This window comes from Bombus terrestris, chromosome 10 (genome assembly GCF_910591885.1).
Source record: "Bombus terrestris chromosome 10, iyBomTerr1.2, whole genome shotgun sequence".
Classification (NCBI taxonomy): domain Eukaryota; kingdom Metazoa; phylum Arthropoda; class Insecta; order Hymenoptera; family Apidae; genus Bombus; species Bombus terrestris.
In genome coordinates, this window is record NC_063278.1 from 7,278,017 (window position 1) to 7,299,679 (window position 21,663).

Genomic DNA, 21,663 nt, shown 5'->3' on the forward strand with positions numbered 1-21,663 from the left:
CATCCGGGCCGAAGTTGTAAATAGAGATTCTAGGAAATGCTAATAAAACATCCTATGGCATCGCTCCACGGCGTGGCTAGACACGACTGATGAGGATCCGCGCGCACGTAGGTATCTATGCTCGCCGGTGCCCCCTTCAATTCGCGTATTCTCTCTTTTTTTTTTTTCTTCATTCGCGTACCGTCGCTGAACCGACTGAATAGCTGGCTAAAAAGCTCTTTTCAAACACGGCTTAGAACTCCGTGACCGTGAACGCGCGCCAGATTAGACGTGCCTCTTTGCTTTCTCCTGGCTTCGTCTGACGTCGACTCGATCTTGGAAAAATTTCTTTTCACACAGGAACTCTAATTAATTTAGGCTTGGCTCGTTGAAATATTTAAAATACACCAGAATATTTCTACATATTTCCAGAAATATCCTCGTTTTTACTTTATTCCAATCTTATCGAATGTATAGAATATATCACTTACGCGTTAGATGATTTCTTCCAAAGATTGTGATCGTTCCGAACGAAAGTCAACCAAGAACAGTACCATAACTCGATAGCTACTTATAGTAAAGAAAATTGTACACTCGCGTCAAATAAATAAGTTTAGGCGAGAGAACGTATCCGACGTGGACACGTTCAGGCTGCTCGATTGCTTGTATTTTTTTACGCTACGCATCATTAGAGCGTCATCAAGAGGCGGATGATAAACGACGTAAAGGAAACAGGTTTTCAATTTTGAAAAAGCCGCACATCACATTCACGTGGGATTAATTAATGACCCACGCGACTTCGTTGCCTCGTTCCCAATTATGTGAAGTCGGAAGAGGCGATGTTTGATAGAACGACGAAAATGATAAATTCAACATTTTTCGAATAACTCGACCCACGTAGAATATCAATTACCTTTTAAGTATCTTATTTGAGATCCGAATTGAAACACGACCAATGAGACTAGATTCTTTTCAAGATTTACGAGCGGTCCCTGCTGAGTGGAATTTACTGTTCATCGCAAAATAATCCGAGTACGTGAAGAATACACCTAACTGATAATTTCCGAGATTTACTCTCGCCTTCGTAACTATACAGTGTTTATTTGTTGTACTTAAAATTTATTTGAAGAAGATACCATATTAGATAAGTTGTTTAAATTAACGATACGATAGGTCGATAAATATAGAAGCTACATACTTGGAACGTGACCAAATTATAAAAACCGATGCTTAGTTTTCCTCTTCATCGAAAGACCGATAAGCGAAAATAGATGCAGCAAAGTGATGTGCAATCTGCTTCAGACCTTCGACTCTCGTTACGTTCCATTGTTTATTGCCTTCACCTGCGTTCTATTCAACTGTAAAACGTAATTGAAGTAAGTCCCTGGAGATCGTCGTCTTTTTCCTCGTTCGACTGACAATTAGCGGATGATTAGATGGTGCAGTATGTAGGTTAGGCGATCACGAGCCACGAGGACTGAAGGAAAACAACGAATTATGCGAGTTCTTACGTGTGTCGCCCGTTACTGCGATACACGACATAAGAATGATATATGGCGCGAGCTGAAAATAGCACCGTGAATATATAGAAACGTGGAAACGGAAGTCTGGCTATAAGCGAACGATGCTCTTTGAAAATTATTCCTCCTTACAATTGTGTTCGTCTGTATCTTGGCCAGAATTTGTACGATTGTTATTCTATAAGGCATCGTGTAAAAACAAGAGGGTCGATCAATTGATAAAAGCCATAAAAATTCATAAAGACGAAGTATTCTTGCGTTCTCAATTAAAAACCGACTACAGAACTCAGAGTTCATTCGCGTACCATTGCTATCTCGTTTCTTTCAGTCGACGACCCTCTTGGTTGATAAAAATTCATAGTTGCAACGCTTAGCTCATGATTCGCGAATTACATAACGCGATCTCGTTGCGTCACAGCATGGATAAGCTCCGTATTTCTCGGTAATTATTGAATCGTAAATGAGAAACATGCGACACTGCTCGTAGCAAAAACGAGACGTCACGTGCTAGTTGATTAATCCGCTGAAATCGAGACGCTTGCCGTGCCACGTGCGAATTTTCTGTAACAAGCGAAAAATGATACGCGAAAGAGACCTGGTCGAACGTTCTTATAAGAAATTACGATAAGGAACGTTAGTTCCTCGATACCGTAGAACGCAGAACCAAGTCAGAGTAGAAGTGAAATTTCAACTTTTCATTCCGTAAACACCTCCGTAATATCCTCATCGATTTTCTTGGCAGAATTAATAGCCAAGAATTATCTATCAGCTTCTGGACGCGAGGAAGTGAAAGCGCGGCTCTCATTAATTTCTTCCTAACGTTCCCATCGAATTACCAATCTCTCGACCAGAAGAGAGCCGTGTTTTTCTTCATCGAGAGTCGATAGATCGAGAAAATGAAACTCTTCGCTTCTCTTTGATTCGTTTGAAAGGTCGACGCTCTAAGAAGACTCAGCTTCTCTGTCTGCAGAATAAAACTGTAGGCTATAGGAATCGTGTCGATATCGGAAGGAACCAAGAAATTCCATTGGAGCAGAAGAATACCTCGCCTTACTGGACATCGTAACGCGGAACGAGGAAGCGGAATTGGCGCGGGTCTTGAGCGCCGGACGGAACGCAGGGAAAAGAAATTGAAAGCCACGGAGAAGGATCTGTTAACGAGTTCCCGGAGAAACCGCGCAGTCTTGAAATCCTCCAGGGAGTAATAATAACGAGCGGGCAAGTAGATCGCGAGGTCAGGGCATTTGCTTCGATTAATAGCGGATTAGCCGTCTAACTCTGTCTCGCAACAAGAACAGCTGGTCGTGAACGACCAAGAGGACGACGAAGACGACAAGGACTACGCCAGTCTGGAATGAGAATAGACGACATGCCGTGTATATTTTATCTCCTCCTCTTTCAACATCTTTCTCAGCCTAGTCGAATGGAAAAGGGAACAAACTAAATCGTTTCATATGCTCCGTCGCCTTCTTTTTTGTTTTGCACTACTTAGCGACGTATAGTTCTCGACATGTCGAGAGCATATTGTTTATAAGCTGACTGTTTCATTAAACAGTGTTCTGTTTTTGATAGGAAAATTTCAGAAGAATTGATAAACTACTTTATGAATTTCAACAGTGGAAAACTATACATCGAAGGATATAGAAATAGTTCCAGGAGAAAAATTTTGATCAAATTTTAAGTTAGAGATTTGATAAGTTAGACTTAGGAAAGACGAATTCGGTCATTCAAACTATATTTCTAAAGTTTCTACGGAGGAATGAAAACGTTGACGATGGAACGGTGCTTTTCTGTAATAAAAGCTTCCGATAAAAAGACGACGAAACTCGTGAAACGACCTAGTAACAGGAAGAATACACGGAAGAGCGAAGGATGTGCGAGAAGAATGTAGAGAAGTCGAAAAATAATGAAAAAGACTTTCGAAGGAAGACAAAAAAAAGAAGAACGAAGCTCCGAAGAAGAAAAGAACGCGAGATCGTCTACGGTAGAGGGAAAAGAGGAGGAGGGAGGCTGGGAAAAAAGGGAAAAGAAAATGTCGAGCCGTTTCTGGCGTCCAGAAATATATTTGGCTCGGGCTGTTCTTCCGTTCGCAGCGCGCAACCGCTGCCGGAAAACTCAAAGCGCTTACCTTCGTGGAATAATTAAATCGGTTCGTAGAGAGTGGTCGAGGAACCCTCCAGGGAATGGCAAAAGGGCTGTCACGATTTTCTGCGTCACGCGCATCCGTGGACTGAACTCGAAAATTTACTCGACTGTCGACGTCGTCGACTTTTGCTATGCTTTTCTAGCTCGACGTCTCCACATTCGGTCCTATTCTTTACAACAACTCTGTTTTCTGGCCGCGTTGCACCGTCCAACGAGATTGCACGGTTGTTGAAATGCAGCAACAAATTGTGAACGAACTGTACAGTTCAGTTCCTTGAAACGATTCGTACACGTTCACGGAATTACAAGCGACTGCAGTTCCGTATTCACGATTACAGTGATAGGTTTAATGCATAGGTAGCAAAGTTTATGCCGTGGTCGTCATTATGGTTTCGAAATTGTACGGTGTAAGAGAGGATTTTTCGTATAATGTTGCTAGTGATCGAACAGAATAATGGCTCAATCGAGTTCTTGCCTTATACGGAACACTCGTTATTCGAGAATGAGGGTTCTCGAAGCAGTTTCAACAACAGCAAACACAAATTAACCTAATCTAATCTAAAAACACTGATGATACGTGGTATCTTTGTAAACAGAAAACGCGACAAAGACAATTTTGGACCGATGAACTAACCGAGTCCACGCAGACATCGTCTCTTTCCCATTGTCACAATTCAGCTATTCCGCTTAATAGTCACGTGGGAGTGAGAGACGTCGAAGCGAGGAGGATTCATTGAAATTACGGTCGGAGGGGAGTGGGCAGAGACATAAAGCGAGAAAGAGAGTCACGTCGAGTCGCGAATTAAATCTCATCATCGAGGAGGAAGGTATAGTTTGACCCAGTGACACCAGGGTTTTAGCTTGACCCCGTGATTCAAACAAAAACTAGCAAACAATAGGAAATACAATGGCTTCGAAATACACACGTTTCTCCTAGGGTGGTCCTCTTTTACTCCAAGAGAAATTCTCAACCTCTCGATGTTATATTTGCGCGAATCTCCTCCTCCTGCTCCTCGTAAGTCATATGTTTTCCTCCTCACAAAACGCAGTGCGCGTTCTCTAATTACCAGGAACATCGACTACGTGCGAGTTACGCGATTACAAACTTTGCTGAATTACGAGTGGCTACGAGTGATGCGTATTCTCACGTTGATTTACGTAAGTAGCGTAAATTGCGTTGGTCCTGGCACGCGTTAAACAGCGCACGCCTACTTGAACAATGAAACGTTGCATAGTCGGCGAGAAATCGGTTTGGCGAACGTGTCTCGTTCGATCGTAACACTGGTCACGTGCATTCGATCGATTAATCGTAGTTTCGAGTCACGAATAATTCTTATTTTCTTCTGAACATAATTGCTTGTCCGAATTTTAGAGATTCAACTTTGTATCACTCTGTATATTTTAGAGATCAATTCGTATACCTGTCTTCGTATACCTGTCGAACTGATCTAGTGCAATCCGTAACTCTCTCGAATCAAACGATATAATATATTATACCTGCCTAAAATAACCGGGATAGCGACAGCCTGTGGAAAGCGTATCGCGATCGTATTCCGAAAGCCAATATCTCATGCCAATCAGAATCGCGTTTGGACATCTCCCAATCCGAAATAAGCCGGTATTGTCCAACTGAAAAATCATTTCATCAATTATATCATTCAGCGTCGCTATATCTACAATCGTGTATCAATCCCGCTAATAAATAAATCCGCTTTTCTATTCACACGTTAATCACATCAAACGATGTTATTCGACATTACTTTGAGTTCGTAAGATGGGCCGTATAGAGTCCACTATCGATAAGCTTGTCGAGGGGATAGTATCGTCGCTTCGAAGTTCTCTTTTCTGTCATCGCACGATTCAGTTTGTGTCGCGGGATTGAGCGACGCGTGTCGTCGATGCATGCGCTTTGCATGTCGTTCGAACTTTTCTCTCGTTCGTGATTTTTACTCTATACGTACTGTGTCTCTACGATGTTAGTTGTCCGTTGCGAAACCTGGTATTTTTGGATTCTGGATTTTGGAATTAGAATAGAACAGAGTGCGAGAAGAATAGAAGAATAATCGGGTGAGTTCGGCAGGCTGAATGTTATCGCGAGACTCGTGGGGATTCGGTTAGTAAATTTTTGCTTGTGGTGGTGTGGTACGAGCGTGGATTTTAGGGAAGTAAACGTAGTATCTCGATGCCAATTTTATTTTTAACCCTTTAAAAGCTGCGGTTGAATGGAAGAGTCGCGTCACGGAGCGTAGATATTTCATTGTATTTGAATGGAAGAGGCGCGTTTGCGCTTTGATAAAGATGATATCGAGAGTTTCAAAGGAACCAGCTGTGTTGAAAAGAAAGATCACAGTGGACTTTCTTTTGACTCGCATTAGAAACTCCTTTTGTTCGTTTATTAATTAATCTCGCTTCCGTTATTCTTCCTACCCGATAAACGTTTGACGGATAGCTCGGGTTATAATTTCAGACGATTCAAATGTAAGGTCGATGATTAAACGTATTTCGTTCGTATTAATCTGGTTTTAGAAACTCTGTTCGTTTTACCGTACCTCCATAAGATAACGATTTCGTGGAATTTATATTCGGAAGATATACGACGAGTCTCGACGGAAGAGTTCAATCGGTCGAATACACCGAGGTGGTACGCCAGGTTACAATTTTAGAAGCGGACAGATAGAAAGAAGGATTGTACTCCGCGAATATCATGCTCCGGGATTCGACACGAGCCGATTCAGGGGTTTCTGCCCCGAATACGAGTGTTCGACTTCGCGTACGAGAGTATTCGCGGCCAGAAATACATTTGACCGTAAGTTATCTCGGTGTCGATGATCGACACTGTTCGAGTATTGACTCGAGCAACGTGACAGACACCTTCCTTGCGATAGTGGCCACGAATTCGATTTGATCATTTTTAACGCGTCGAAATATTTCATCCGTTACTAACTTCCATTCCAGGAAGTTTATCGAATTCGTTAAATAGCGTTGACGTAATTAAACTCGCGACTTTGATACCTTATTTTTAGAATTAGGATACTCGAATATTCTAGTATTTACTCGGTATTTACTCGGTGTTTTCCGATTCAGTCGTCGCCTCCTAGATCCTGCGTGTGAATGTTCGCATCACGTCTAATATTACAGGACGAACCGAAATAAACTTTGCTCGAGTGCACATAGTGCTGTATGTACGCGTACGAGTCACACCTATCGCTACGTTCGCGTTTGCACACAGCCGTACACATACACGAGCCACGATCTGCATGCGAAAGCACGCACGACACGTCTTGCTTATTTGCAAAACTGTGACTCGTTGATCGGTGGATTTTATCACGACTGGTGACGATAGATCGCTGTTGCTTGGGCTTCCGTTCGAATAATCAATTCCTTTGAAATCTTCCGGTACTGTCGTTCGGTTGGAACTGGATCGAAGGTTGTATGGAATTATCTCGTGACTATTTTTGTCCTATTGTTGATTAACCAAGTAACGATGTTACGACGCGGAAAAAAGCGTATCTTGAACATGAAAAATTCAAGATAAAAAGTAGAATAGTTGGAGAAATTGAAATTGCCTATAATTGCGATGAATGGTAATAACTCCATCGACAAAAGAAATTTTATCGACGGAATTATAGTCGTCTGTCGTCGGTGAGTAGCGTGTTTTAAGTTGACACGCGAGCATTCGGTCATCGTATTCTTTTAATTTATCATCGACGTAGTTTTTAATCGGAAATTGATCGCAGATGTTAAAAGACGTCCTCTAGTCAATCCATGTTATTTCAAGCATTTAAGCAGGCTAGAATACACAAAAGTTTTAAGCAGCCTATCGGCAAAACTTCCGACGTTGTCGAAAGTCCTGAAGACGTGGAAAACTCACCGAGAAAGTTGATTTATCGAAAAGTTTGCCTAGTAAATTCGAGGCTGTCCTGACGTCGTTGATAGTCGCATTGATCGGTTCCTTTTCCTTTCGTTTATCGAGGGGACTCGATGACGAGTTGGAATTTTTGGGTCAATCTGATGGCAAAACTATCGACTAGAGACAGTTTCACGAAGCCTTCTGCCAGATAATAATTCATATCTTCGCTCCTTGGAAATATTTCAAAGAGATCTAAAAATATTTGCGAAACGAATGCTTGATCGTAATCTGCCGTTCATCGGCCTTGTGAATTTCACTTGATCTTCTTTTTCAGACCATGGTAAATTAAATTTTCGAAATTTCACTTCGCAACGAACTTCTAAACAAAGTTTCTTTCGGAGTGTTTATTCTTGATCCTGATTCTTCATATTTCTCGCCTGAGAAGGCAATTTCACGGGCGAACCAGGCAATAAAGAATTTAATATAACGCCCGGAGACTATGGATGAATGACTTTAGGCTGTTAAGCCTAAAAACTGCTTGACTTAGCGACGAATTCTTGGGTGAAATTCTGTGGAAGGCAAGAGGGCCTCGGTGAGCGACTTTTCGACCGGCTATTTCGAGAGCCGAAACGCTCAAACCCTCGTGGCGCTCGTTTTACATATTATCGCGATTCCATCTGCGTACGGAGGTTTTCGCGTTGACCGCGAGAACTGAAGGATCCATACAGCCTTGAGATTAAGTAAACCATACGGCGTCGTTCGCGTAATCGCGCCAATTTCTCTCTCTTTGCGTATTTATCATACGGACATTTTAAGGAGAAGAAACTCACAGTTCTTCGACGAATCATGTGCAATTTCAATGTCTCGATCGTTTATTATATATAATATCAAGTCGTTCCACAAGTAACGTTCTTTATCTTTGTTCTGCGAATTTCCAGAGAAATATCGAACGGCAGCTGCTGAAAGCTTGAGTTCGAGCGATTGACGAGTTAAAACGGTGAATGACGATGAAAGTGATGAATTGGTTTTTATATTAACGTTAAAGAAAGGGTATTTTTAAGGATAGAAATTGGTACTCCTAGTGTGAAATGATCACAAGAGCTTGAAGGTTCGATAGAGGGATTCTATATTTTGCCAGTGCATCGATATCGGAATCGATGGACCGTGTCGGTGAAAAATACACGGTCATCCTTGAAATCGATTTTTTCCCTCTCTTTCGCACGTTGCATTAAGAACTATTTATAACGAGACACCCTTCTCGTCTCCGATTGTGAAACTGTCTGAACTAATTTTCTTCGCGATGCTCCCGCCTCGTTGAGATCTGTATTCTTCCCATCGCGTTGTCCCACTTTTCCCTCATAGATGATAAGCAAATTGAAGGTTTACGCGAGATGCGTTTTAATTGAGCACGATCGAAGGTAGAGTGAGATTAATTAAGACCATCTTCTGCATAGTAGTATTTCTATGGAATCCTATGGCATCGACCAGTAACAGAATTTTGCCGACCTTCTGTTGCAACCTTTCAGGGATTTCGGTGAAGGTTGTAGAATTTGTTTGGTCGTAACATCTATTACATAATTCGCTAATATTATTAGCTTGTAAATTATTACGCAGAAGAAGAATATAGTAGTAAGAGTATAGTAACTTTTTGTCATGTATACTTTAATCTTCTGAAACATGACAAGGCCGAGGCTATTCAATAATGCAGAGATTTGAACTTATTTGAAGTAAATGTCAATCGTGTAAATTTCACGTTTATTTATTTTCATGACTGGGTATGTATTCCTCGATAAAATTGCAATTTGAGAAGAATAAAAATGAAAGGTAGGATTATTGCATACACACGGAAACTGAACGTTGCGTGCACCCGACGTGGGTCCGATCACGGGATTGACACCGTTTACAGCGTATCGATATTGGCTCGGCCGCTATTTTTAGTGGGCCGTATCGTATTCTAACGATGCAAACCGCAAACGTGACCGAGTTATGCGACGTTGAGAATCCCTTCTACGTAGAAAACGAAGCGTGTACACCGCTACGTGACAAGCTGACACGCGACCCATTACGATATACACTTATCAGGCCGCGATGTGCGATCGTTGTTCGACTTTCTGTCGGTCATTCACGTTCGACGGTCGTTGATTATCCTCTTCTCTCCTGGAACCGTTCCAGGAACACGCGATTTCGACGTTTCACGGTATTTCCGGCGAAATTCCTAGGTAAACTCGCTTGTTATCCACTTTCGTCGAATATCCGACGAACATCGAAAACGAAAATTCCGTTTCATTCCGTGTATTCCAACGCTGTGATTTCCCTGGCGAATCTTTTATTCGAACTGATCGAGCAAATTGTCGAAAGGACGAGGTGTGACGCGTTTACCCCAATGTAGAGGTGGAAAATCTGGAAGTGTGGTCCGTTTGCGATCTTGTTTCAGCATTTCGTTTGTTTCATCGTTGGTTATTTCAAACAGAGAGAGAAAGAGAGAGAAAGAGGAGGGAGCTGGAAAAGGTAGGTGGTGCCGTTATCACAGGCTAAAGTGATTCATAGATTGGTAGAAAATAGCAAGGTTGTGCAGAGGTTGTTGATTCGTGAAACGGTGCGGTGGGCAGCAACTCGGAAACCAGGTCGAGGGAGATATACTTTATTTTTATTGAGCCAGCGGAATTGCGCTGTTAGAACCTGTACGCTATGCGTTTCGAAACGTTAGACAATCCATCGATCAGAATACCTATTCGGTTTTGAAGGTTACATCATATTCCTGTAAAGAATTTATAGTTTTCGTTGTTACGTCACCTCTTATCCCTAGCGAACGATATATTTAGAGTACACCATGAATCGTTTACTATAAGCTGAAGATTTACCTAGCCGAAAGTTAAAAACTATACGACGGTAGTTACGAGACGTTCATCGAGTCGAATTTCATCGCAGAACAACTTTAAAAGAAGGAACTTATTCGAGTATGTTCCGCGTGAAAGTAGCGAGATTGTTTGAATGATCGTTGACATTAAGGACGCCGACGGGTATCGAGTATTGCCAAACTTTTATAGCAAATGTAATCTTTGGGTAAAAACGAAGGTAGAAAATCTGTATGTACGAAGACAGGTTGTCGTAGACCGGAGAAATAGCTTCGACAGAAACGGTACGTCCATAAATTCGTTTGGCATATACTGCAGGGACGGCGTGCGAAAAGCGAGGACGCCAGGTTCCATTGCTAGATTCCTCGACTAAAAAAAGAAACGACCGATTATTACATACAATGATGATTTACATAACGATGTAGAGATTAGCTGACTTACATTGTCACTGATATCAGAGAAACATTAAAAACGCTTATCTTTTATTCTTATCGAAACAATGAATGCAATCTATCATCGTAATCTACGAACGAGGTGAAGATAGAGAACTCGACAAACGTGATAAGTGGAAGACTATTGAAAGTCGGAGGAAGGCGCCTGGTTCAACGCAAAAGACAAACGCGAAAAAAGAGAAGCGTCTATCAACGGAAATAGAAAGCACGAATTGTCGGCGCGACGATTTACTTTAAAAGCATAGAAATTAGAATAACTCGCCAGTATTTCTTCGTAGTTCCCGCGAAGTCTTTGACATCGTGGCGCGAGTAGAATGCGGGATAACGTTAAAAATCATCGCCAGTAAGTTGCCAAACGCACGTCGGAGACAAAGAAAGCTTCGCTTCGGGAATACAAATTTCCCCTTGCTTGGGTTAATGGGCCGGGGAAAAGGGTAGAGAGGAGAGGAAAAACGTGAGGAACGCGTAACGTGCACGGGTCCCAGCCATTCGAGCACGATCGAAGCCGTGCACGCACGCCTGGTCACGGCCCGTACGCACGCATTTGCATACGCGTAGCAATGCAGGGTGAAAGTACCGATACGACGTTGCGATCTAGCTTGGACAAAGCTTGTCACGCGTTTCGTATACTTCTTCGCGCTTTAGGAAGCTTAGACTGAAATGCGAAATTTCGGAAGAACTAGCTGGAATATAAATTCATGGTCAAGTAAGAAACGTAGCAAGATCGTAAATCGACTTGCATTGACTATTATGGTAACTTCCAAGATCATTCGAGGCACTTTACGAGTCTCCATGAGGATTGTAATAAAGATAATCTTTTCACGAACGAATATTTTTCGAGCAGCGAGAAAAAATGTGTGTTCGTTTCACGTTGTAAAGTATACATACTGCGTTCAAATTTAAGGTTTTAAGTTTTAACGAGTATGGATTAATTACGTAAGAGTTTATAATAACAGTACTTTATACGACTTTAACCGAGATTTTGATTTCTTACTTTCTTACGTTAAAACTTACTTTGATCTTACTATCTCGCTACGTTTTCCATATCAGCTGTAATTATCATTCTTATCAAGCCGTATGCGACGCGGTTACTCGGCGCAAACGTAGTAGATGCCATAGTAAATCATTTCTAATTACGTACACCGTGTCCAAGACAAAGGGCGAGATTTATAGGACGCGATCTCCACGGTTTCACACCGCGTACCGTGGGTATCATATCCGAAAATACATCCACCTCGGATCAGCCGGGATAAATACTAATTTATATTTATCTTCTTTCAGATCACGTCTGATGCCCGCAATACATCGAAGAACGCGAAGATGTAGCTTGATCAGCCGCCACTAGCCGCGTGACCATCAAGAATCGAATTCCGCCGCAGTAACAGTGGACATACTTGGTCTATAATTAAACTATATAATGTGCTGACGGTGTACCCTAACGTGAACTCGCGCTCGCGTACCAGTTGAGCTCTACGACAAACAAGAACCTTCCTCCTCCGTTGTTCAATGCTTGCTAAAAGAACTACTTAACATCTAAACCGTCGAGAACGAGAGATCAGGCAAAAAGACCGAAGAAAAGAAAACGAATCGAACGATGGGGGGACAGGCAGAGGGAGCGAGGATCGCGTGGACAGTGGCTCGACTTCCGTCGTGGCCGTGGAGAACGAGAATCTTGGGCCAGTTGGCCTGAGATATGCCAGAAGTGGCATCGTCAACGGTATCATCGACATCGTCATCGAGGCTCAAAGCGGAGACGGCGACGTCGAGGTCTGGCGGTATCGCTGGCCGACAGCTGGCGATAGAAATCGAGACGATCGAGCGCCGGGTCTGCGCCACCCGTCGCGACCTCTTCGTCCCCGTGACCATCGATCCGCGGCCCAGTCGGGCTGTCCACTGTCCCGATCTAAACGCCTGTTTGGTGAACGAGTCTCGAACCGGCCACGAACAGGTAGACTGTCAGGCGATTCACTTTGGCTACGCGATCCCAGTGAACGTAGTTCCCCTCGAGACCGATCCACGGCTCGCCGAGCTCGTCTTGGACCACTCGACCGAGTTAAGCAGACGCGCCGCGAGCTTCTTGCTCGAGCACCATCCCCAGCTGCGTCAGCAGCGACAGACACAGCACGAACGCTGCTTAAGCATGGCAGCCACCGCGAAGCACGACCTGCGTCAGAAGTTTCCAACAGAAACATCGACGTCCGGTGACGAGGACATTGCGGCGATCGCCAAGCAGATCAGCGATCACGCGGAGGCGATCTATCAGACATGGAAGAGTCGAGGACTAGCTCCTACAGAGATACTGAATTGCCACAGTAATGCTACGGCCGCGGACAAATTTGGAACTGCTCTTACGCCGACTTCCGCGTCCAATAGCCCGAGTAGTACGGGAAAAGTTACTCCTACGAGCTCTAGCCCTGCCACCGCAGTAGATATATTGAGTCAAACGCCGAATCTCGATAACGGGAACTTGGAGAAACTGGTGAACAATTTCGTAGTGGAGGACAAGGCTAGGTTAGCTGCGTCGAGGCAGAGATCGCCGTCGAAGACTCTGCCCTCGTCGATACAATTTGCGTTGGAGAAGTTCGAGAAGAACTCGATGCAGCAGCATCAACAACCGCAGACTTCTCCTTTGAAGAACAGCAACGTTGGTAGTCAAGTGAAACCGAAACAGGGAACTGTTTTAGTGTCTCCGACGTCCCCTTTCGCGAACAAACCGTCGCAGATAGTGAAGCCTCAGGTATCCACAAAGATTCCCGGTGCTCACCACCGGGAAGTGTTTCTAGAAACCATAGAGACCACTTTTCCGGCAGACATAACGCCGTCGAAGATCGTACAGCAAAAGAGGCCGACGAGTACGGTAATCACCTCTCCCACTGCCTCTAATCTCGATGATCCTTCGACGAATTCAGGACTGACTACGTGGCCCTTAAAGAACAAACTAAACGAAAGTAAAAGAGTGACAGATCCTTCCAGATCGCCTCAGCAGGAAGTTAAATCGTTGACAAATAAGGAGGAGAAAAGAAATAGTGGCTCTAATTCGAGCGTTTACCTCGACGAGGTCGCTCGTGAGGAGGAAAGACTGATAAATGCCCTGAAAACGGGCTCGGTGATCACGGAGGAGCCCGTAGAACGAACGGTACCTCTGACTCGCCAGAAACCGGCGATAAAGAGGGAGAAACCGAAGGTGGAGCCTGTTAAACCGATAATTATCGGTCACAATCATCACGCAAGCGGTCTGGTGACCACTTCTGGCGCAGTAGTGAACAATGCCGCGTCTCCGACGCTTGGTAGCAACACCAGTGCCACGTCGGATACGAAATCTCTAAGCAAGGATGATTTGTCAAACATGTCAATGGTGGATTACGCAAAAGTCAGATACAGAGCGGCTCAGCAAAATCCTCCGACTCAACAGAGGCTGGAGGAGCAGAAAACAAATAACAACTTCAATTCTACGGAGCAGCTGGTGTCGACCACGAGGTCCAAGTTCGAAACGGAGATACAAAAGGACAAGGAAGCTAACAAAGACGAGAAGGATCCTGTTACGTCTAGATGGGGTCCTAGAATCAATTCTCCTAGGCCGAGAATCGAACAAGTGCCCCATCCGGAATTGACCACGCAACAGAAGCAGCATATAAGAGCTGCTGCCGCGACTGGCACCGGAAACAATCCTGTTAGACCATTTTTGACCAGAGGATCCGTCGCGGAACGCGTTTTGATCTTCGAGAAGTGTCCGAGCGAGCTGTTGCTTGACAAACGGGGGCCACGGCAACCGGCTATCAACACTTGGAGAACCGGGCACGATGTTCAAAACAAGGCTCAGGTAAGTCGACGTTCATCGATCCACAATTATCGTTCCTCTTTTACTTTTTAGTTCATTTATCGAAGATTCATTAACGCGACGATAATTGGAAAAATGAATTGACGAAGCTGGGAAATTATCGAGAGGATTGAATTTCGTGCCAGGGATACAGTGTAGAGGTGAAAAATTTCAAAGAAGTTTATCGAGTCGAGCGAAGATCTCAGCCGGTCGAAAATTTCAGTAGGTTGTGCAACGAACGTGGATGCATAAAGAAAATCGTACAAGACAAGCCACGTTTTCCTGGAAGCAGCGTCTAATTCGACGGGATGAGTCTGTGCCTCGAAAACCTCGAGTCCATGCTGATCGGAAAGACGTGTCTTCTCTCGCACGTTCTCGCCGCTCTGGGTGGCTTATATCGGGCGTTTTGGTCGCCGTCCAAATTCCTCCTTCTCTGGGAGGATGTTCGACCGGTCGACTCCTGCACTTTTGTCTCGAAACGAGTTCAAGATCTCTTCGCGTAGAGGTCGTTTCTGCATGCCTCGAGTCTTTCTTCTCGAGCATCGCCCGATGCTACTTCTCATCTTTGTTATCGAACTCGCCTAGCTGCCTTTGATCTCTCCTTTTTGGAACGATATGAACGATGTTATTAAATTGGAGCACCTTCAAAATTATGTACCGAGGCTACGAAGAGTATTGGAATGTCGAAAACATTTGTCATCGTCTTTGAACCATGTTAAAATACCTGATTTCTCGAAAAACTTGGTTACCTAGCTGATTCTTCTAAAATTAATCTTTACGCGAATCTATGAATATTTCAATGTTGTTCTTAGAAGATATACTATCGAACGATAATAAGAAACACAAGTTTAAATCGATCGAACGATTAAGAAAGAAACATTCTCGCGAGTTTCAAAGTGGCTCTGGATCATAGCCAGGAAGAGGAGAAATATACCTGGCACGATTCGCCTGCCAAAAACCGTTATTGCCCTGGCTTTTCCTAGTCGAACATGGGTATACTTGTTTCGAGTGCATCCACCGGTCTTCGTAACCTTATAATCACTTCAAACAAACTCCAACCACGCGCCTCTTTCCAAATCTTCTTCCTTTATTTGGTACGATCTATCGAGAATCACGGAGGCTATTAAACTTAATCAGCGAATCTTCTTCGGGTAGTCAAGGAGCTAGTTAATCGTGTGTTACCCACCTTGTGATAAACCACGGTGCTCCAATATGGCGTTGCTGAATGATCAGACAATATACGTGGCACGAGGGCTCGATTATGACATTATTATTAGACGGTTATTGCCTTTTCAATGTGCTTTGAGATCAAACTAGATTTTGCTCAGAGAAATTCCTGCCAATTCCGCCTACAGCTTTTACAATTAATTCGAGATCATTATCGAGCTGATGCGAGAAAATTGATAGCGAATTCCCGATATCGTTGTAATAAACAGTAGAAAGTAACAATGGGAACAACAAGATTCCACGGATTCCAGCGTGCGTGTGAAGTAAACGAGAAACACGTAGATATTTATGGATGCAATGTGTAGCAGAGAGGCCGCAGCAATTCCCTCGCGTTGCACCGTCGATGGATATAAAGGAGACTCGAAGAAAATTTGTTGTGTTTAAAAAAAAGCAACATGGAAGTTGGTGGATGTATCCAGAAGTCAATGGTGTTTGTTGCCTCTGCCCAATGCCAGATGTATTTTCTTATGCTTGAATGAAGTCTCTCTTTCCATGTGGTAGCCGATGTTTTCGTCGCCAGTTTTCGTAGCTATTAACCGTTTAAGACGACTCATAAACAGGACGAAGAATAAAAAGGAAGATACGTCGATGGAGTTTAAAAGACGCAGTTCATCGTGATATCAGAGAAGAGGGCTCGATTAATTTAATCGACGCGTGTCTCTCGTTTGTTTGATCGCCGAGCCGCTGAGTCACTGCTCGGTTTTCGTTACGATTAATGTTATTCGACCTCGAGAAGAGGAATAAAGCGGACCACCATGGCCATAAGTGGAAACGGACAGCTCTCGACCGCTTATCGTCTTGTACTCTTGGCTAAATAATACCCATGACGTTACGTTGGTGTTATTTATCGTGCAGGGTGGTCCATGATTCGCAAGGCTATTATATAGAAACGAATGACAACTCGATAGAATATAGTTGGTCACAACGCACGATAGGATTACTGGAATTGGTAATTTCGCTGAAATTGCCAGCTGGAATTAATTTAACGATAGAAGAACGGCTTAAGGCGATCACGCGGCTAGGTAAGGTTCCAGGTATCGGGTAATTAAAATTCCCATTGGAAAGGACGCGCGATCGGTGACGCCGCGTTGTATCACCGGTGTGTATATAGCCCGATATGGAAAAACGTGAAGACTCGGGTAGCGGCGACGTAAGATCGGTGGCACGACGGTCAAAGGAAAATAGGAAAAAGTTTCGAGCGCCCTTGGGGTTAACGGCGAGAAATCGTTCTCGCCGGCGAATATCTGCGACGACTGACTGACTCATTGTAGCCGCTCCATATTGGATACCGTGCTAGATTTTAAAAGGCCGTCGTCTGTCGCCTTGGAATCGAGCGTGGCTGACTCTATCACCGCTTATGGCTGAAAAGCGGACTCTCAAGCCAGGAAAGTTCACTGTGACCAACTACAAACGACAGTCGTTAGGATAATGGGAACCAGGAAGGAAACGCTTCGATATGAAATATCTTTAACGACGTACAGGTTTTACGTTTAAACTCGAACATATAATTGCAACCATGCAGATCCGAATATTTAAATTTAATATCGAAATTTAGTTATTCAAATTCGCACATTTAGAAGGTTAAAATGGTAGAACAAACTATTCCCCTCTTAAGAATAGAGCTCTCGATGAATCCAATCAACGAATTAGGTTCCTTGGCTGGCGCATTTCTCTGTGCAGTTCTCTTCAACTTTCTGTACGATCCTCGCAAGAATATCTGATTGAACCAGGACCTCGATAAAACTGCCACTTTCTTTCATCGTCAGAGCCGCGGTCCAATTAATTTAAAATATGTTTACGAACTCGGCATCTTCCTCTCTCATAAATTAAAGCATCGATGGACAACAAAATCGAATGTAAATACCGCAGCATCGGTCGAACGGTGAAGGTCAAGTATTCGATATCGAAACGAGTAGTCCTTGGCTGGTTGGCAGAGCGAGGATTCGATCGGGAGGCGTAGCCGAATTCGCTATGTCAATTGGAACGCTGATTGACGGTATCCCGTGTGTCAGACAGCGAACCGTGCCAAACATGAGACTGCGATAATTGTACCAGTCTTTTTGCCTAATCTGCCCCAATGTCACGGGACGTGGACCCAATCTGTTCCAGGCTTTCACAACGATTCGCGTCTTCGGTTATCGATAACTATCGATTCGTTGTTTATACTATAACTATCTATACTATATGTGCTTTATATTCCAATTTCGTTGCTTTTTCACTTGTTAACTTTCGCTCGTGAATACCATAGCAACTTTTACGTTAGGTCTATTTTCATTCCAAGTTAGGTTCCCCCGAGTCTTATCCCCCTTGATACGTTCGATCTGGGACTATCGTTGATTATCGTTCGGTCACTCGAGCGGACGTTGCCTTATATTCGCCTGGTGGAACGGGCGTGCATTATTGATCTTCCTTAAACGGATTCCATCGAAGAAGCTCTACCGCTATTTTTATTACTGGCAGTATTTTTTTCTCGCGTCTATTATTACCGCTGCTGTCGTTAGCCTTGCCACTATTTCTGGCGATCATTGACATCTCTTATCTTCGATACCTTCGTTGAGCAAACTTTGTAAAATCTCCATTCTTCCCGTTCTTCCTTGGAAAAAAAGCAAATATTTGAAATGAAGCAAAGGAAAGGATGTACGATGTTTAACGATCGACACCTAACACGCGATGAACCGAAAGATCCTGTCGTCTCTTGACCGTGATGTTAGAAACAACAGCGTATATAGGAGGAGACTCGTGATGTAACCATAGTCACATGGGCGAGGCGATGCATTAGCCGCGTTGGCCGGCCTCTTTGCATTCTTCGGATCCTTGGCATCGCGTAACAGGATGTCGTGTCCTTGGTACGCCGATACCTTCGCCTCGGAACGGCGCTTTCGAAGAAGCATAGAATTATTCCGACTCGTCGACGACGATCGATTAGACACCTTGGAGAACCGCATCGATCCAACGTAACCGGAAGCTCGAACAATATAATGAGATCAGGATCGTGGCTTGCCGTGTCCTTTGTTTGTAACACGCGACATAAACCAAGTTATGTAACGAAGGAAATTAACTGGAGGAAATAAAGCCAATTTAGCTTCTCCAACATGTTTCGAGAACTTTATGCTGCATTACGAGATTAACCCTGCTGCGATTCTTGAATTTTCATGTTTTATGGAACGAAAGAAACTTTAGCACACGATGCAAAATTATTCGGCTCCGGCTTAAGAAATTTTTTAACCGTAGAAAATGTAATTCAAAGAACGCAGCAGAGTTGAGTAATTCTAATTACTGGTTCGTTAAGAATAATATCACTAAATACACGGTGCAAAATCGTATCCATGTTCAAATAACGATCGATCGCATACTAAGCGAATATATATAGACGAACGTAGGCTGCGATTTTGTTACTTTTCACGGTCCCAATCAGTCTGGTCGGAACGATGCTTGTTGGTTCTAGACGTACGCGAAAGACAAGACACAGCAAAAGAGCTTGCCACCGCACACGACACTCCAGAGGCACGTGAAAGCGAACAGAAACGTTCACATACCACGGTAAACGTTGATCCAAACCGTATACGATACAACAACCGTTGAACTATTCGATTAAGGATAACGAAAACGAAATTTCTATTGCAGATTTTACTTTCCCGGAGGGAAACCTCTGCCATTGTCGCAAGTAGAGGCAACTATCGCGAGGATCACCGCTGCTTTCCAAACTCTTCCTGGTCATCGTGCATCTCGAGCCCAATTTCACGCTATCACCAAGGTAAAACGACCGTTGGAACTTGTTAAAAGTCCCAAGGATAACGTTCTTCCTCGTTTACTCGTTCTTCGTTTTAATACAGAGATTCGAGTCGAGATTTGATCTTGACCATTCGCGTATTCTCTCACGTGGGCAGCGATTTCACGTGGGAAAGCCGTAACTCTAACGTTCCGTGGTTAGAACAGCTGCATACAAAGGCTATGATTTGTCTTGCAGGCATGCGACTTGCCGCTCTATTGGAAGGTGCCGCTTTTCCTTGCCGCCGGTGGAGATCAGACCGGCTACGTTGAGATGAACGCGTTCCTCGAGTTTTGGAAAGAGTATGCTATAACATACACCTTATAAAAGTCAATAAACAGATCTGAAAAATGAATCGAGATATTCGAGGGCTTTAATTCGAAAGAATTGTTTTCTAATTCGGTAAGTTTAATGAATGTCGTGGGATTGATTATTTATAGATTGTCGAACACCTACCATGACGCGGCAAGCAAGTTTATCCGAATCACAACCCGGGGCCAGAGGAACAATATACTACCGGAGGATTTGATCCCATTGGTACAAGACGTAGTCGAGACTCATCCCGGTTTAACTTTCCTCAAAGAAGCTACTGAGTTCCATTCACGCTACGTACACACGGTTCGTATTCGCGTGATAAATATTTGCTGGATATTTCTCTCAATGCAGGCAAAGATAGAGGGAGAAGAAAAAAAGATTCCACGGAAGATGGACCGTCGTTTACGCAACGTGGATCGTCTTGAATTATTCAAGATGATCGTGCTCGCCTCGAGCAATTATCACGCGCGCTTCTGGTCATTGGAAAATCATTTTAACGAGCGAACGTTGCGCTGTTTTTTTACTCGATTTTACATCAGCCACTTAAGTGGAATCTTTCAGATTTTTTTTCTATTTAACTGGCTTCTGTATTTGTATCTGAGGATGTAGTTAAGGCGACAAATTTATATTTATATCTTGTTTGATGATTTTCACGATTCTCGTAATCCAGGTGATCGCCAGGATATTCTATTGTGTGAATCGAAGCTGGAGCGGAAGAATTTCCGTCGCCGAACTGCGAAGAAGCAACCTTCTGTCGGTGATAGCGATCCTCGAACACGAGGAGGATATCAATCAAGTGACTGCCTACTTCAGCTATGAGCATTTCTATGTGATCTACTGCAAATTCTGGGAGCTTGATCGAGATCACGATCTCTTCATCGACAAAACGGATCTCACAAAGCATAATGATCAGGGTGAGGAAAAATTCTTCCAGAAAAAACATCCTTTGTAAGTTTCGTTGCTAGGGAATTCTCTTATTTTTGGTTGGATCGTATTACAGCTCTTTCCAAGCGTATGATCGCGAGAATATTCAGCGGTGCAGTGACCAGGGGTGGCGTGAAAAGCGGAAACGGCGTTCAACAACCCCAGGATAAAATGAGTTACACGGAATTCGTGTGGTTCTTGTTAAGCGAGGAGGACAAAAACCATCCGACTGCTATTGAATATTGGTTCAGGTATAACATGTAATGTTTAAGCTAGATGCGTTGTACGAACAATAGGTATTTCATTTCGGATGATCGATAGATGCATGGATCTCGATGGCGATGGATATTTGTCAATGTACGAGCTGGAATATTTTTATGAAGAACAGTTGCATCGTATGGAAGCGATTGGACTGGAAACGTTACCCTTTGAGGATTGCCTTTGTCAGGTTAGTAAGTGAAAATTACGTCATTATGTAGTTTTGTTTATAATCTTAAGTTAATGATTTTTTGGTTGGTAGATGTTGGACATGATCAAACCAGCGACGCCGGGAAAGATATCTCTAAGCGACTTGAAGAAGTGCAAGATGACCTCAATCTTCTTCGACACGTTCTTCAACCTCGAGAAGTACCTGGATCACGAGCAGAGAGATCCCTTTGCATCTGCTAGGGAGCATGACCCTGATGGTCACGAGGTAAAAAGCTTTCGAAATTATCAAATGCAAATAAAATGAAATTTACCAGGAAACACTCGTTGTTATGAGTACCTCGCTGATATCTGTTATCGTTATGTTTTCTTTTATTTCATTCG

General features: G+C 43.5%; 1 protein-coding gene across 5 annotated transcripts in view; it reads left to right on the top strand.

Moving 5' to 3' along the window:
* The window catches only part of LOC100645131, a 38,651-nt gene that overhangs the window by 12,217 nt on the left and 4,771 nt on the right, over positions 1-21,663 (top strand). For 2 of the 5 annotated variants that reach the window (XM_003398213.4, XM_012312560.3), the window contains exons 2-10: positions 12,083-14,621; positions 19,291-19,385; positions 19,470-19,599; positions 19,813-19,916; positions 20,055-20,232; positions 20,600-20,843; positions 20,930-21,104; positions 21,175-21,301; positions 21,374-21,547. In XM_003398213.4, coding sequence (XP_003398261.2) covers positions 12,495-14,621; positions 19,291-19,385; positions 19,470-19,599; positions 19,813-19,916; positions 20,055-20,232; positions 20,600-20,843; positions 20,930-21,104; positions 21,175-21,301; positions 21,374-21,547 — 3,354 coding nt within the window. In that variant the 5' untranslated portion in view covers positions 12,083-12,494. Of the gene's footprint in view, positions 1-5,529; positions 5,712-9,844; positions 10,003-11,982; positions 12,007-12,082; positions 14,622-19,290; positions 19,386-19,469; positions 19,600-19,812; positions 19,917-20,054; positions 20,233-20,599; positions 20,844-20,929; positions 21,105-21,174; positions 21,302-21,373; positions 21,548-21,663 lie in introns of those variants that run through there. The other 3 variants (XM_012312559.3, XM_012312555.3, XM_012312556.3) reach the window with 3 other exon arrangements.